At 47.1% G+C, this 15,027-nt stretch overlaps 1 protein-coding gene across 14 annotated transcripts in view; it reads left to right on the top strand.

Moving 5' to 3' along the window:
- Positions 1–388: 388 nt before the first annotated feature.
- The window catches only part of KDM5C (lysine demethylase 5C), a 33,421-nt gene continuing 18,782 nt past the window's right edge, over positions 389–15,027 (top strand). For 3 of the 14 annotated variants that reach the window (XM_053578932.1, XM_053578930.1, XM_053578928.1), the window contains exons 1-11: positions 435–1,070; positions 4,145–4,183; positions 4,958–5,035; positions 7,254–7,376; positions 7,672–7,842; positions 8,665–8,799; positions 9,720–9,843; positions 10,297–10,478; positions 11,453–11,611; positions 13,593–13,712; positions 13,842–14,000. In XM_053578932.1, coding sequence (XP_053434907.1) covers positions 921–1,070; positions 4,145–4,183; positions 4,958–5,035; positions 7,254–7,376; positions 7,672–7,842; positions 8,665–8,799; positions 9,720–9,843; positions 10,297–10,478; positions 11,453–11,611; positions 13,593–13,712; positions 13,842–14,000 — 1,440 coding nt within the window. In that variant the 5' untranslated portion in view covers positions 435–920. Of the gene's footprint in view, positions 1,071–1,797; positions 1,906–4,080; positions 4,184–4,957; positions 5,036–7,253; positions 7,377–7,671; positions 7,843–8,664; positions 8,800–9,719; positions 9,844–10,296; positions 10,479–11,452; positions 11,612–13,592; positions 13,713–13,841; positions 14,001–15,027 lie in introns of those variants that run through there. The other 11 variants (XM_053578936.1, XM_053578934.1, XM_053578929.1 and 8 more) reach the window with 10 other exon arrangements.

Raw genomic sequence — 15,027 nt, 5'->3', positions numbered from 1 at the left:
AACAGAAACCCCATTTCTTAGAGGTCCAGGAGCCTGCTACCTTCCTTCTTTCAGAGCTCCAGAAAGGGCCTAGAGCTGGGAGTGTAGTGTATCTCCTCCAATCTGCTGGTCGGCAGAAGGGGTTCTTCCCAATCAGGCACCCCAAACCATCTTCCGCTGTCCACTCCAGAAAGAACAGAGAAAAGTGGCAAAAAACGCTGCGGAAGGGCTGGCCGCCTGGCTGAGGTCTCCGGGGTATTGGGGGTTGGGTGCCAGTTAGAGCCCACCACCCACCGACACCAGCGTCTCTTCCGGTCTGTCTCCATAACGCGCATGCGCACAACTGGCCTTTAAACGTGCAAGGCCGGTCCATCCGGGAAAAAGATCCGGTAACTAATTACAATCTTGCTCCTCCGCCGCTGGTAAGAACTATTTTCTCTTAGTCAGTGTGGTGCTTTTGAGTAACTGATTCCAAATAGGAAGTCCATACTAGCATATTTAGCTCGGTGCCCACAGTGTGAATACTTTCTAAGGCTTGGCCTGACGCAAAGTTTACGAGGCTCGGAGGGCCTCCCCGCGGAAGGATCCGGTTTGTTGTGGTGAAGAGTGGGAAGACGCTGACAAACCAAGATGGCGGCGGCGGCGGCGATGAAGGCCCCGGCTGTTGGGAGGTAACTGTTGTGGTGAAGGCTGCAGTAGTTAGGAGGCAGCGGCCGAGTTTGGAAGAAACGCGGCAGAATAAAGAGGCGGCAGCAGTAGCTTCAGCCTGAGACTCTCAGAGCGCGACTGCCACACGCCCCCTGGGGCCCTCGGCGGGCGGCGGCCGCCCAACTTAGGGCCTAGTCCCCGAGCAGTGCCTCGGTTTCAAACAGCGGCGGCGCCATGAGTCCTTAAGAGCGGTTCAAGCCCTCCTAATTCCTTGCCCTGCCCTCGGACCCATTATGGAGCCGGGGTCCGACGACTTCCTACCGCCGCCGGAATGCCCGGTGTTCGAGCCTAGCTGGGCTGAGTTCCGAGACCCTCTTGGCTACATTGCGAAAATCAGGCCGATCGCGGAGAAGTCGGGCATTTGCAAGATCCGCCCACCTGCGGTAAGGCCTGGGACTGGTGGTCGCCGGGGCAAAGGCCGAGGATGAAGGAGTAGGGTGCCAGCTGAAAAGTCTCGGGCAGAGGGCAGCTCGAGGTGTGGGGAGATTGGGTGGCTGGGACCTTTGTAGGTGCCGCGCGGGTCCCAGAAAGGGTACTGGGGGCAGGGGTCCTCTCGTGATCTGAGGTCCACCGCCAACGCCACGCTTTTCAGAATCACTCCCTGGCTCAAGACAGGGATTCCTAGTGGGTTGGGGCAAAGTACACAGAGAGGCACTCAACACATTTCTAAGTTGCTCTTGACCACCTAGGTCAAGGCTACACAGAATAAGGCCTTTCTTCCATCTATTGTCATCACTTCTCTTAAGGCAGGCAGCGTGGTGGAAAGATCACAGTTCTAAAGGGAGACAGACAGACCTGAGTTCAAAACTCCACTTTGAATTTAGCAGCTGCGTGACCTTGGGCAAGTAAATGTACTCTCTTTGAGCCTGTGAAGTGGGTCCCAGAGATGGTCATTTAGAGGATTGACTTAAACTTGATTGCTTCTGTTTGTAGTAGGCACTAGATAAGTGGTAATTATCATGACCATGAAGGTGTTTGATGTGGTCATTGGCTTGCTCCTATGTGGATTGACTCATATTTGCTCATACCCTGCCAGACCAATTCATCTATGCCTGGTGGACGAGTAATGAAAACACTCTCAGAGGGGATGATGCTCTTTCTCCCCTGAGGTGGGTTCAGAGGATTGTCCCCTTCTTTTCCTGAGGCCTTTCTTGGACATCACTTCCCAGAATTGACTTCCTATGGAGAGGCTTGGACCAGGCTGCTTGGTGATGGAGTGTGAGTCCTCAAAAGATTTTTACTCTTGTTCTAGCCAAGGATGTAGGAGGTCCCAGAGGGTAGGCCATTCTTGGGTCCCCAGAAACAGAATAGAGCTATGGGATTTTGCCTGCCCCCCTTGGAACACTTGATTCCCAGAGATCAGCAAAAATGGTAGAATCTTTTCTCGTAGGCCTGGCTTCAGGCCAAAACTCCCCCAAAGGCTGGGGCAGGCTGCTGCGTTACTGGAGGAGAAATGATGATGTATGTTGTTTGGTGATCACTTGGAATTCCAGGGACAAGAATTGAATCTGGCTGGAACAGGGTGTTTTTGAATGGGCGTCTCCTGGCTGAAACCGGATAGGAAGCCTCATTTCCCACCTGAGGAGGGCACCATAGGCCTCCTTATCCCGCTTGATGCATTCTGGTGCTCAGCCACAGATGTAGGCCTGGTTTCAGATGGATCCTCTGGGAGGTGTTGGGCAATCTAATTTCTTCCTTGTTGGAGCCTGGCAATAGATTTCTAAGGTATCCTTGTCCATGTTGAGGGAGTGGGTAGTGAAAGGTCAGGAAGGCTAGCAGAAGGGCGAGGCACTCCCTGAAGTGGTCAGGCAAGCCTGTGGGAAAGAGGCATATCTAACATAGAGGGTAGTTGAGGCCTGAATTTCCTTTTTTTCTATCTTGGCCTTATCTGGGCAGGCTGGCCTTGGCCAGGTGTTACCATGCTTTGGGGAACAAGGAAGGGGAAGAATGATGTGTCCCAGGTGTGTGTGTGGTCAGCAGGGACTGTCCTTTGTTACATTTCTTTTTTCTACCCTAAACTGTGCTTCCCTGCAATCTAAGAGACTTGGCTCTCTGGTTTTGTTTTGGTTTTTCCTCCTCTAGAGCTGCTTCTAGGCCACCTTTAGGCAGCTGGCCTTCTGGTTGGAGTTTGAAGTACACAGCCAAGTGATGCTTGGGCCCAAGGGTGGAAACCCGCATGCTTAGGTACCTGGGAATTAAAGGTTTTTTTGAGACAGGGTGTTTCGGGGCTCTGAATTTCTGGGCAGGTGACTTCTACACTTGGGAAAGATGGATTGGGAGAGAGCATTGGTACCCTGGAGTGGTCCCAAGGAAGCTTGAATCTTGCTCCCATCATCAGATAACCAACTTTTTATTACCACATCCTAATATGCCAATATACTGAGTATTTGGCACTCAGTAGTATGGGAATAAAGGCATCTGGTTTGCTGGACATTCCCCAGCTATCTGTTGCATCTAAGCTCCTGCTCTAGGATTCTGGTTCTGTCATTTCCTGTCCGGTGCTTGATATTGCACTGATTCTTGTCTAGAACTTGATTCAGCGGGAAGGAAGGGTACCTGGAATTTGGGGTTTGAGTACCTTTCTACCTGTGCTAAAGGGAGTGCCCTATTTTGATGGGAGGCAAGAGGGTGTGAGAGCTTGTCTGGGCTTGAGCCATACCATTTTGACCCTTTTTTTTTTTTTTTTTTGACCCTGCTTACTGAGTCCTAGATGTTTCCTACCTGCTTTGGCTGGTGGGTGGTGTGGTGTGGTGAGGTGGTGGTGGGGATTACATGTGCATGCTGCTATGAGTTCCCTGGCCCCTTTTCTAAATGTGTGCATACAGAAGAGGTCAAGTTTTTTCTTCTCTTTTACTGTCCCCATTCCCCTCTCCATATGTAACCATCTATTTACAAACATTGGTAGCCTGGTGTAGTGCAAAGAACCTTGATCTGGAGGTCTGAAGACATGGGTTCTAGTCTTTTTTTTTTTCCCTCAGGTTTTTTTTTTTTTTTTTTGGCCAGGGCTGGGTTTGAACCCGCCACCTCCGGCATGTGGGGCTGGTGCCTTACTCCTTTGAGCCACAGGCACTGCCCCATGGGTTCTAGTCTTGGTTCTATCACTAACTTGGCATGTAATTATGGAGAAATTACCTTTCTTCTCTGGGCTTCACTGTCCCCATTTGTAAAATGAGAGCATTGGTCTAGGTTCTTTTTGCCACCCCAGTAGGAGGCAGAGCTCTGCAGAGAAGAAGACTGTGGGAGAGGTTGGGGGAAGGTGTTGGGGAGGGAATTCTTCCCAGCTATCCTTTGGGCAGGACAGAACAAGTTCCACCTTGGCAGGCAGAGTCTTCTCCACTTTCGTTATCTTTCCCTGACTTCCTCCCCAAATCCTCTCATTCTTTGCTGCCATAGTCAGTGGGGTATTCCAACACTTATCCCCTGGGGCTTCCTCCCCTGCCTCTTCTATACCAGGCAGGTATATGAGAGAAGACCCACTGGAAGCCTTCTAGACCAGGTGAGTGATACAACTTCTTGTTCTCTGTTACCTGCTCTTCTCTGCAGCGTCTGTCTCAGGCCCTTTAAACCGGGAAAGCAGACATGAAAGGCCCAAACCTTTAAGTCCTGTTATGATCAGAGCTGAGCTACCCTGCATGTATATTGGGTGGTGGGGTCAGCCTTAAATCTCAAGTCTTAATGATGACTTCTTTGAATAACATTTTCATTTAACAACCAGTTTAATTTTCCATATCAGTCTTATGAGAAAGCGGGAATTAAAGAGTTCATATTCTCTCCTCATGGGTGAAGAAAATAGATTTAGAAAGGTAAAATCCCACAACTTGTAAGTTGTAGAGCTAGTACATGAACCCAGGTCTTTTGATTCCAAATTCTGTGTGCTTTCTAGTACTCCCAGACTGTGTCCTACAGCACATGCCTAGGGAACAAGGAGCTAGGAGCTCTGTGTTAATATGGGAGTGGAAAGGGTTTAGGGTCAACTGTTTGGGGCTCCATCCCTCTGTTTCTTGAAATCCTGGTGCTGTGCCGTTGGGATAGACTCAGGAGAAGTTTCCCAGGGTGTGTGCATATGGACTTGAGAGGCTATTAGGCCCTGTTGTGAGTTCTAGGAGGAGATGGGGGGTGGGAGGAAAATTGGACATTTGCCAGGCCAAAGAGTCTGGGGTGGCTAGAGGTCTGGAAAGGCAAGAATGGGGTTCTGAGCTGCTTCTGGTACCCTGTGGTGTTGCACTATGCTGGGATGACCCAAATCCCTTTTCCCTCTCTACCCTCTCAGGACTGGCAGCCACCCTTTGCTGTGGAAGTGGATAACTTCAGGTTTACCCCCAGAATCCAGAGGCTGAATGAATTAGAGGTAAGAGGACTAGCAGCTGGTGTTTGGCTTGGAAGAATAGATACCTGGGCTCTGATCCCACTTGCCTCATGCCTTCTCTGTTTAGGGTTCTTTACCTAACTAGGCCCTTCTTTATTCTCTCTTCTGTGAAATAGCATCTTTTTGGTGTACCCAGGGTATAAAGGAAGTTTTAGAGCTCTAAATCTAATCAAGAGGCAGGGGCATTTAGCATTTCTGACTTCATAGATGAAAGGCTGAGATGTCCCTTTCTTGCATTGTTTTGCTTCTTCTGGAGCTCCCCTGTCAACCAACCTACCCTACCTGGGTCAACAAAGGGGAAATATGGTGCTGGCTGAGACCCTTTCTTCCTTGGCCAGATAAATGTAACTTCATACATCCAGTTCCTCCTCAGTCCTGGGCTTCTTACCTTCCTTCCATGGTTCTTGGTAAAGTGGGAGGTGAGGTAGAGGACAGGAGCAAGAACTGGTCTGTGTGGAGGCTGTAATGGTTAAAGACTTGGGTAAAGGGTTAAGCAGATAGGCTTTTCCCTCTCCCTTTTGTTCTATACAGGAAGTCTAAGCCCTTTGCGTGGACAGGTAGGATTCTCCACTAGGGGCTTGAGAATGCCCTCAGGTAATGAGAGTGGGTGCCCTGAAGCCAGTTCAGGTAAGATCCTGGAGCTTTCCATGGAAAATATATGCTGCCACCCCCCTCACCCATTATTATGTGTCCACATGCCTTACTAGAGGTCCCAGCAGGGCAGGGTGGTGGTGGTAGTGTCAGTGGTGTGTTGGTCCAGCTGAATAAACATAAACTGAAAGCTTACTTGTCTTCTAGAACTGAGTTCCTTAATCTAGGCACTATGAACATTTTGGACCAGATAATTTTTTATTGTCAGAAACCTGTCTTGTGCATGGTAGAATGTTCACCTGCATCCCTGACTTCTACCTATTAATGCCAGTAGTACCCTCTCCCAGTTATGACAACCAAAAATCATGGTGGGGAATCACCCCCCACGAAAACTGTTGTAGAGTCTAGGGGCTGTTGTGAAGGCAAGAGTCATTTCTTGTAGGGACGTGGAAGTTCCTTGGAGAAATATATCTGACTAGGTCTGTAGGGTGTGGGGGCCAGCTAGGGCAAGGTGTTACCCTAGCATAGGACAGGCCAGGTTTTCTAGAGGACTCTTGGCTAATGAGGGGAAGGAGCAGGGATGACGCCAAGTTCAGAAAGCTAGGGGGTTCAGGTTGAAGGAGGAGTGTTCCTGGCCTCTTAAGTTACAGCTAAAGAGCTGTAGGTTGTTTATTTCTACAGACTTAGTTTTTCTCAATTGTGAAACACAACTGTCCTGGTTCTCCCTAATGGGATCAGGACAATGTAGTGAATGATAATGCCTATTTACTTCTCCCTAGAATTGGGCCCTCTGACTAGAATGAGGAGGTTATAGACTTGGGACCTTTGGGAGTCCTTCTTGGGTCACTGGGATTTCAGGGAAGAATGGTATATACCTTATTCCTAGGATCTGGTGCTGGTGCTGCTTCAGTGCACCAACTCTTGGTTCTTCAGGCCATTCTGCCTGTAGCATACACTCTCACCCTTCGGCCACCATGGAACGAGTTTTGTAGTACATTAGGAGGTGCATGTGCTCTTTTGCTGCCTTCCTTCTCTGAGACATGCCTTAGAGCTTAGGTATAGTTCTGAAAGTTCCAAAGGGTCTTCACTGGTCCCCTCATTAAGTCCACCTCTCTGGGGTAAATGGACTGTACAGTTATATTCCTTCTATAATTTAAAAATGGGGGTCCAGAGAGTAGAACCGATTTGCTCAAGGCTATGCAGCAACTCAGTAGCAAGGGGAAAGCTAAAACTTACTAGGCATCTAGATATCTTGGTGCTTACTATGTGACCTAACTCCTTTGAACCTGTGTCCTATTCGGTACAAGAGATGGTAATACTTACACAGCCACCCTATCAGGAAGAATAAGAGAGAATGTATGTAAAGCTTTGGCTGTTGTGACTCTCTTTGGGGATCTTGGGCTTCTCTAATTGACTAGAAGGTGACAAAGATGAGACAGAGGTGAGGTGGGGCTAGGTACTGCCTGGACTCTGGGATCCAGTTCATTGTGAGAAGCCCTAGTAGAATACGTGGGCTGCTCTGTTTCCTCTCTGCTCCCCTAAGATTGAACAAAAAGACAGTGGTCAGTGGGAAGGGTTGGCCAGCCTCTTTGAGCCATTTCTTCTTCAGGCCCAGACGAGAGTGAAACTGAACTACTTGGACCAGATTGCCAAATTCTGGGAAATCCAGGGCTCCTCCTTAAAGATTCCCAATGTAGAACGGCGGATCTTGGACCTCTACAGTCTCAGCAAAGTAAGAACAGGTTTTTCCTCAAACAACTCCCACCTCACCCCAATAGTCTTGGCACTGTAGGGGCCCCTTTGGTTTGGATATTGGATCTTTAGGCTGTAATGCAAGAGGGACAGCATGGTAACACACAAGCTGTCATCAAAACATCTTAGCATCTCTTGTTGAAGTTTGAGATTGGGAAAGGGGATAGTCCCCAGTGAAGTGTAGGACTAGAGTGGTCCTTGTTCCCCTTTCTGTAGACCTACTCTCATGTACATACACATAGTACATCCATGTTCCTTCCTGCTTGTCCTTTCAGATTGTGGTGGAGGAAGGTGGTTATGAAGCCATTTGCAAGGACCGTCGGTGGGCCCGGGTAGCCCAGCGCCTCAACTACCCACCAGGCAAAAACATTGGCTCCCTGCTGCGCTCTCACTATGAACGCATTGTTTATCCCTATGAGATGTACCAATCTGGAGCCAACCTTGTGGTAAGGATGCCAGGCTGGGGTGGTATTGAGGTTTTACTCGTAGACAGATGTCCACATCTGCTTTTAATGGAATTGGTTTAGTAGATAGAGACCTGGGAGCAAGACTTGTTGACTCTAGTCTTGCCTAATGATGTTTAGTCTCTTCCTACACTGCTCAGGGTCAAAGGTCATGGAAGCCCACCTACTCTGTGTTATGTGACAAGGGTTTTTTGTGTTTGTCTGTATGTGTAGAGGTTTTTTTGTTTGTTTGTTTCTTTTTGAGGAGAATCTCTCCCTGTCACCCTGGGTAGCAGGTAGAGTACCAGTGGCATCATGGTAGCTCACTGCAACCTGGGCTCAAGAATCTTGCCTCAGCGTTTCAAGTAGCTGGGACTACAGGAGTGTGCCATGATGACCGGCTGATTTTTCTATTTTTAGTAGAGATGTGGTCTTGCTCTTGTTCAGGCTGGTCTTGAACTCTTGAGCTCAAACCTTGGCCTCCCAGAGTACTAGGATTATAGGTGTCAGCTACCATGCCTAGCCAGACAAGGTTTGAACTGATGCAAAAATTAAGAGAAGGGAGAGGTCTTTTAGGTTAGAGAGGTCTGGGAAGGGATGGGGTCTGACTTAGTTGGGGAGGTGGTTAGAAGGAGGAGGGATTATAAGCAGAGGCATTTAGAATTCCCAGAGTGTGTGCTGGTGTCAGTGATAAAGACCAGTGAACAAGGGCTGTTGGTATGGGTCATGTGTGTAGACCACAACTTTGGTTGTCATTAGGTGAGAATAGAGAAGAGTTCTTGCTGGAGCCCCATACCTTGACCCTTATCTCTCACCTTTCCCCAGCAGTGTAACACACGTCCATTTGATAATGAGGAAAAGGACAAGGAATACAAACCCCACAGCATCCCCCTTCGACAGTCTGTGCAGCCTTCTAAGTTCAATAGCTATGGTCGGCGGGCTAAGAGACTGCAGCCTGATGTGAGTATTTTCCTTCTAACTTAGAGCTTTGGGTTAGTCTTCTCCCTCCCTCTGGCCAAGACTGTATTCCCTATTCTACTATCTCTTCTCTGAGTTTTTCCAAGCTTCAGTGTGCTTCTTTTAGGCTTTACTCATGCTCCCCCACCCTCAGCTGAGTTGGACCTTGATCTGTCTGTATAATTACTTTGGCTATATAATCTCTTCTGCATGTCTGTCCTTCTTGCCTGTCTTGTTCTTTCTTGACTCACTCGGCTCAGAGGAATAGAACCCTTCTTTCTTCTAATATCTGTATCGTTTTTTCTTTTTTTTTTAATAGAGCAAGGATTTCATTATGTTGCCCGGGCTGGAGTGCATGCAGTGGCTATTCAAAAGCACAGTCATAGTGCATTACAGCCTTAAACTTCTGGGCTCAAGTGATCCTCCCTCCTTAGCCTCCTAAGTAGCTAGAACTATAGGCATGTGCCACTGTGTCTGGCTCCTTTTATCTTATCTTCAGGCAGAAGCATACATGCCAGGCATTCTTCGTGGCCCTGGGGATACAGTAGAGAACAAGATAACAGCTGTTTCTGGGCTCACTGATGCAAGTAATTTAATAAGATCGTATTAGTCACTACCATTTGTTGGTAATGCCAAACACTTAATTTTTTCATATATATTATCCCTAAACCTCCTCATAACTAAGGTAGAAGTTAATACTCTCATCTTACAGTGAGTAAACTGGGACCCTGTCTTTAATTCCTTTCTAAGAGCTGAGGAGTTCACCCTTAGTCTCCAAAAAGCAGCTCTGAATTCTTCCCTTGGTCCATCTGTGCCTCAGCCCCTGGCATGAGCTCAGGTGACACACAGTTTGAGCTGTTCTTTTTGGATGGGATAATCTGCCCCAGATAGCAGACTTGATTTGTTTCCTTCTTTCCTTCCAGCCGGAACCCACAGAGGAAGACATTGAAAAGAATCCAGAGCTGAAGAAGCTACAGATCTATGGGGCAGGCCCCAAGATGATGGGCCTAGGCCTCATGGCCAAGGATAAGACTCTGAGAAAGAAAGGTAAGGCCTAACAGGCTGGGGATAGCTTCCCTTAAGGAGAGGAGGTGGGGCCCTAAGTGTCTTAGACCTATATTTAGAGCCTCTTTTCTTTTCTTTTTTCTTTTTTCTTTTCTCTTTTTCTCTCTTCTCTTTTCTCTCTTCCCTTCCCTCCCCTCCCCTCCCCTCCCCTCCGCCGCTCTGGGTAGCGTGCTGTAGCGTCACAGCTCACAGCAACCTCAAACTCTTGGGCTTAAGCAATTCTCTTGCCTCAGCTTCCCAAGTAGCTGGGACTACTTATGCATGGCGCCTGCCATGACACTGGCTATTTTGTTGTTGTTGTTGTTGTTATTGCAGTTGTCATTGTTGTTTTAACTGGCCCAGGCCAGGTTAGAACTCGGCAGCCTCAGTGTATGTGGTTGGCGCCTTACCCACTGAGCTACGGGCGCCACTCAGAGCCACTTTTCTCTTTTCCAGATAAAGAAGGGCCTGAGTGTCCCCCCACTGTAGTGGTGAAGGAAGAGTTAGGTGGGGAAATGAAGGTGGAATCAACCTCACCTAAGACCTTTCTGGAGAGCAAGGAGGAACTGAGTCACAGCCCAGAGCCCTGCACAAAGATGACAATGAGGCTACGGAGGAACCACAGCAATGCCCAGTTTGTAAGGACCCAGCCCTGACTTCCTAATGTTCTGCTTCTCATCCCTTCAATGAGCATTTCCCCAGCATGGCATTCGACCAGGTTGCATTAAGCAAAAAAGTAGACCTAGCGGGGCCTGCCCTCAGGTAGCTTACTTAATTGGGGAAACAGGGCTAACTCACGTGGAACAAAGAACAAGAAAGGCTAATCAAGTGCTATCAACGTGAAGTGCTGGAACGGCCCAGAGAAAGAGACTCACTCTCCATTGCTTCAGGATAAAGGCTAAGCTCCTCATTACTTTGCATGATTTAGTCCCTGCTGACCTCTTAAGACTCATGCTCTAGCACTGCCCACCTTACTCTTCTGCTATGGCCACACTGAACTACTTGTGGGTATGTTCATTTATTTTCCCTTGAGGTGCACCTTTCTCTTTCATTCCCCTGTCCTTGGTACATGTTCAGTCTGGAAGAGTTTCTGCCTATGGCCAAGCTTCACCTTGCCTTCCAGTTTCAAGTTTCACCATTTCAACAGTCTTTTCTCAAGGCCACCCTCTTTATCTCTAGTGGCTTTGAGTGCTTCCTTCCCTAGGTTCCCACAATATCCTTTATGGGCTACTATTGGCAGTTTTTACATTTCCAAAGTACTATATGCCCTTGGAAGGCACATACTATGTCGTATTCATCTCTGTACCAGAGTCTAGAGTAGTGCTGAACACGGGTTCAGAAAGTATATATTGAATGAATAAAAATGGGAGGATTCAAGGCTGAATGATAAAAAGAGTGCTCTCACAGCTTTACCTGCTTATTTAGAGAGATGGTTCATGCATGCATTTGAATTTGAGTCCCAGTGTGATTAGCCTGTACAGGGCTGTGAATGATTCAGCCAGTAAGTATAGCAGATTTCCAATGGGGAGCTCTCTGGACTAGTTTACTTTCTAGAGGAACTTGATGTTTGAAGGCTGGACAGAACATGGGTTGATGTTTCCTTCCCTGGCAGATTGAGTCATATGTCTGCCGGATGTGTTCCCGAGGGGATGAAGATGACAAGCTCCTGCTTTGTGATGGCTGTGATGATAATTACCATATCTTCTGCCTACTGCCTCCTCTGCCTGAGATCCCTAAGGGTATCTGGCGGTGCCCAAAGTGTGTCATGGCGGTAAGGCCTCTCCAGCCCCATTCCACATCTGCCTTATCCTTGCTTGTCTTCATCTGGCCATTCTGAGGGCAGCCCCCCATCTCAGCCACAATCTTACATTTTGGGACCCTGGGGTAGAGCTTTGGGAGAAAGATGAGTTGGAGATTCAACCTTTGTTTCTATTCTCTGGGAGCTCCCAGACTACCTAGGCGGGTAAGTGTCATGACTAGATTATATGTGGTAAGCAGATGCTAAATTGTATGTTAGAAGCTCTGAGATACAGAAGTTCAGAGGAGAGAAAAATGACCAAGGGTAGTAATCAGGGAAGATGTCAGGAATGAGATCAGAAAGATAGGAATATAAAGAAAACAGTGTTTTTTAAATTTCTACCTTTTTTGTAAGAAAGCTTGAAAAATAGGCAAATTATCCATTCCACTACCTAGAGATAACCATTGTTAACAAGTTTGGGATCTTGTTATTATATATTTTTTATTAGTTAGTTTGTAATCATTTTTCTATATTACTAATTTACTCAAAGTATGATTTTTTTCTTTTAGATAGTCTGTTATATGGGTATATTATTTAATTGTTTTCCAGTAATATTTATTTAGTTGTAATATTTAGATTGGTTTGCAATGATACAGATTTTAAGTAGAAGTGGTGGGCAGGTATCCCAGACTGGGGCTGCAGACTAGCAGGCATTCCAGACTGGGGTTCTAGAGACCTCTGTGTATGGGGGAGAGTATCTGGTGTGGGTAGGGGCAGTAAGGGCTGCAGTAAGGAGAGCAGCTAAAGCAACAATGAGGGCCAAGTGGCTGGGAAGTAGAGCAAGTATATTTCATAAATTACTTAGCCTTCTCCAAATTCTCAGTGCTCACCTTTTATATTTCCCTGTGGACTTCTGGAGAGAAGACATGGATGGCCTCTTGTCTCATCTTAGGGGTTCAATTGTGGTTGTAGAGACCAAGTGTATACATGCACAACTGTGCATGTGCGCACCCACACATAGATGAAGAAAGACCAGGGTAGTGCATAATGGCCTTGGTAGTGGTGGAGATTACAGTGAAAAGGAGTTTGAACAACGGTATCATGGATGGGGAAGGCTGTCAGCTCTACTTTATTCTCTAAGTGGTTATGAGCCAGTAGACCAAACAGACATTTATTTTTCAGACATGAGCAGGTTGAGTGTCTGACTATAATATATACAGTTCTCATCTAAAATCATGAACATGGGTACAAAGTAGATTAGATCCACATTCTGTCTTCTGAGACAGTCTAAAGAACAGAAATAGTGTAGGATTTGATACTATAGAGCCGGTGCTTTTGTTTTACATCCTCCAGTATACTAGAATATTCAGTGCCATTTTCCCAGGCTTACAGTTCTAGTCTGCACAGAAAAAAGCTTCCATAAGCACCCTGTATGACCTTATACTGTTTTAGCTTGAAAAGAAAAAAATGGTAGCAGAACAACATAGGATAGCATATTAAAGTTAGAGCATGTTGTTAGGTAAAGTCCTGAAGAAAGAAAAGCGTTTGGGCTGTAGTGATCAGGGAGGGCTTCCTGGAGGCTCTGGGACTGGAGTTGGGTTTTGAAGAATTAGTCAGAGAAAGTGGGGGAGGACACTTCAATAGGGAGGAACTATGAGCAAAAGCATGGTAAAAGTGCATGTAGGGGGGTGGCGCCTGTGGCTCAAAGGAGTAGGGTGCCGGCCCCATATGCCAGAGGTGGTGGGTTCAAACCCAGCCCCGGCCAAAAACTGCAAAAATAAAAAAAAAAAAGTGCATGTGGGGAATGAAAAGACTAAGTAAGCCGAAGTGGTAAGAGAAAAAAGTAGAGCTATAAGTAAAATAATACATTTTTCTGAATAATACATTCAGGGCCCTTGAGTGCAGATCTAGGGCTTTTCTCCCTCCCAGCTCCTATGGTATATTTTAGTTCCACTTGTGAGGATTCTTCATGTCTTTTCCCCAGTTTTGATGACAGTTCTCCTTTGGGTTTCAGGAGTGTAAAAGGCCCCCTGAAGCCTTTGGCTTTGAGCAGGCCACCCGGGAATACACTCTACAGAGCTTTGGCGAGATGGCTGACTCCTTTAAAGCTGACTACTTCAACATGCCTGTGCACGTAGGTGATGGAGGGCTAGGATAATGTTGGGGCTAGAATCGTAGGTGTTAGTTCTTGATGGTTGCAGTTCACTTGGGTCATTGAGGCCAAGATGTGATGGGCCACAGTCATCTACCCCTGTTCCCTCAGATGGTACCTACAGAACTTGTGGAGAAGGAGTTCTGGCGACTAGTGAATAGCATTGAAGAAGATGTAACTGTGGAGTATGGGGCTGACATCCATTCCAAAGAATTTGGCAGCGGTTTCCCTGTCAGTGATAGTAGACGGCACCTAACCCCTGAGGAGGAGGTAAGTGGATGATTAATGGTTATATGTCAGCTGTGTGAGCGTAGGCACGGCATTTAGTATTTAAAAGACTTGATGATGGGGCGGCCCCTGTAGCTCAGTGGGTAGGGTGCCAACTACATACACTGAGGCTGGTGGGTTTGAACCCGGCCCAGGCCAGCTAAAACAACAATGACAACTGCAACAGAAAGAAAAAAATAGTCAGGCATTGTGGCGGGTGCCTGTAGCCCCAGCTACTTGTGAAGCTGAGGCAAGAGAATTGCTTAAGCCCAAGAGTTTGAGGTTGCTGTGATGCCACGGCACTCTACCCAGGATGAAAGCTTGAGGCTCTGTCTCAAAAAAAAACAAGAAAGACTTGATGACTCTGTAAGATGGGCATAACTATGCCTGCTTTATGTAATTGCTATAAGATGTAGATGAAATGCATATAAAGAGTGGAGCCTGATACCTGGCATGTGTAGATATAAGGTAGTGGATTCTTTCACCTCTCTGAGCCCATTTCTTTAGCTGTTGAATGGACATGGCCAGGCACGGTGGCTCACGCCTATAATCCAAGTGCTTTGGGAGGCCAAGGCAGGTAGATTGCTTGAGCTTAGGAGTTCGAGACCAGCCTGAGCAAGAGCGAAACTTGTCTCTACTAAAAATAGAAAAATTAGCCGGACATTGTGGCAGATGCCTGTAGTCCCAGCTACTTAGGAGGCTGAGGCCAAAAGATTGCTTGAGCCCAAAAGTTTGAGGTTGCTGTGAGCTATGCTGCCATAGCACTCTACCCAGGATGACAGAGTGAGATTCTGTCGGGGGGGTGGGGGGGACGGAAATAATACCTACCTTGCAAATTTGTTAAAAGAATTCAGTGAGGAAGGCACAATAGAGCATGTCTATTATCCCAGCTATTTGGGCAGCTTAGACAGAAGGGACTCTTAGCCCAGGAGTTCTATACCAGTCTGGGCAACATGACTCTGTCTCTAAATTAAAAAAAAAAAAGAAAGTTTTGAAATAACTTCAAGCAGGCCTTGCTGTGAGGGAATGG

This window comes from Nycticebus coucang, chromosome X (assembly GCF_027406575.1).
Source record: "Nycticebus coucang isolate mNycCou1 chromosome X, mNycCou1.pri, whole genome shotgun sequence".
NCBI classification, from domain to species: Eukaryota; Metazoa; Chordata; class Mammalia; order Primates; family Lorisidae; genus Nycticebus; species Nycticebus coucang.
This window is presented reverse-complemented; position numbering and strand designations above follow the sequence as displayed.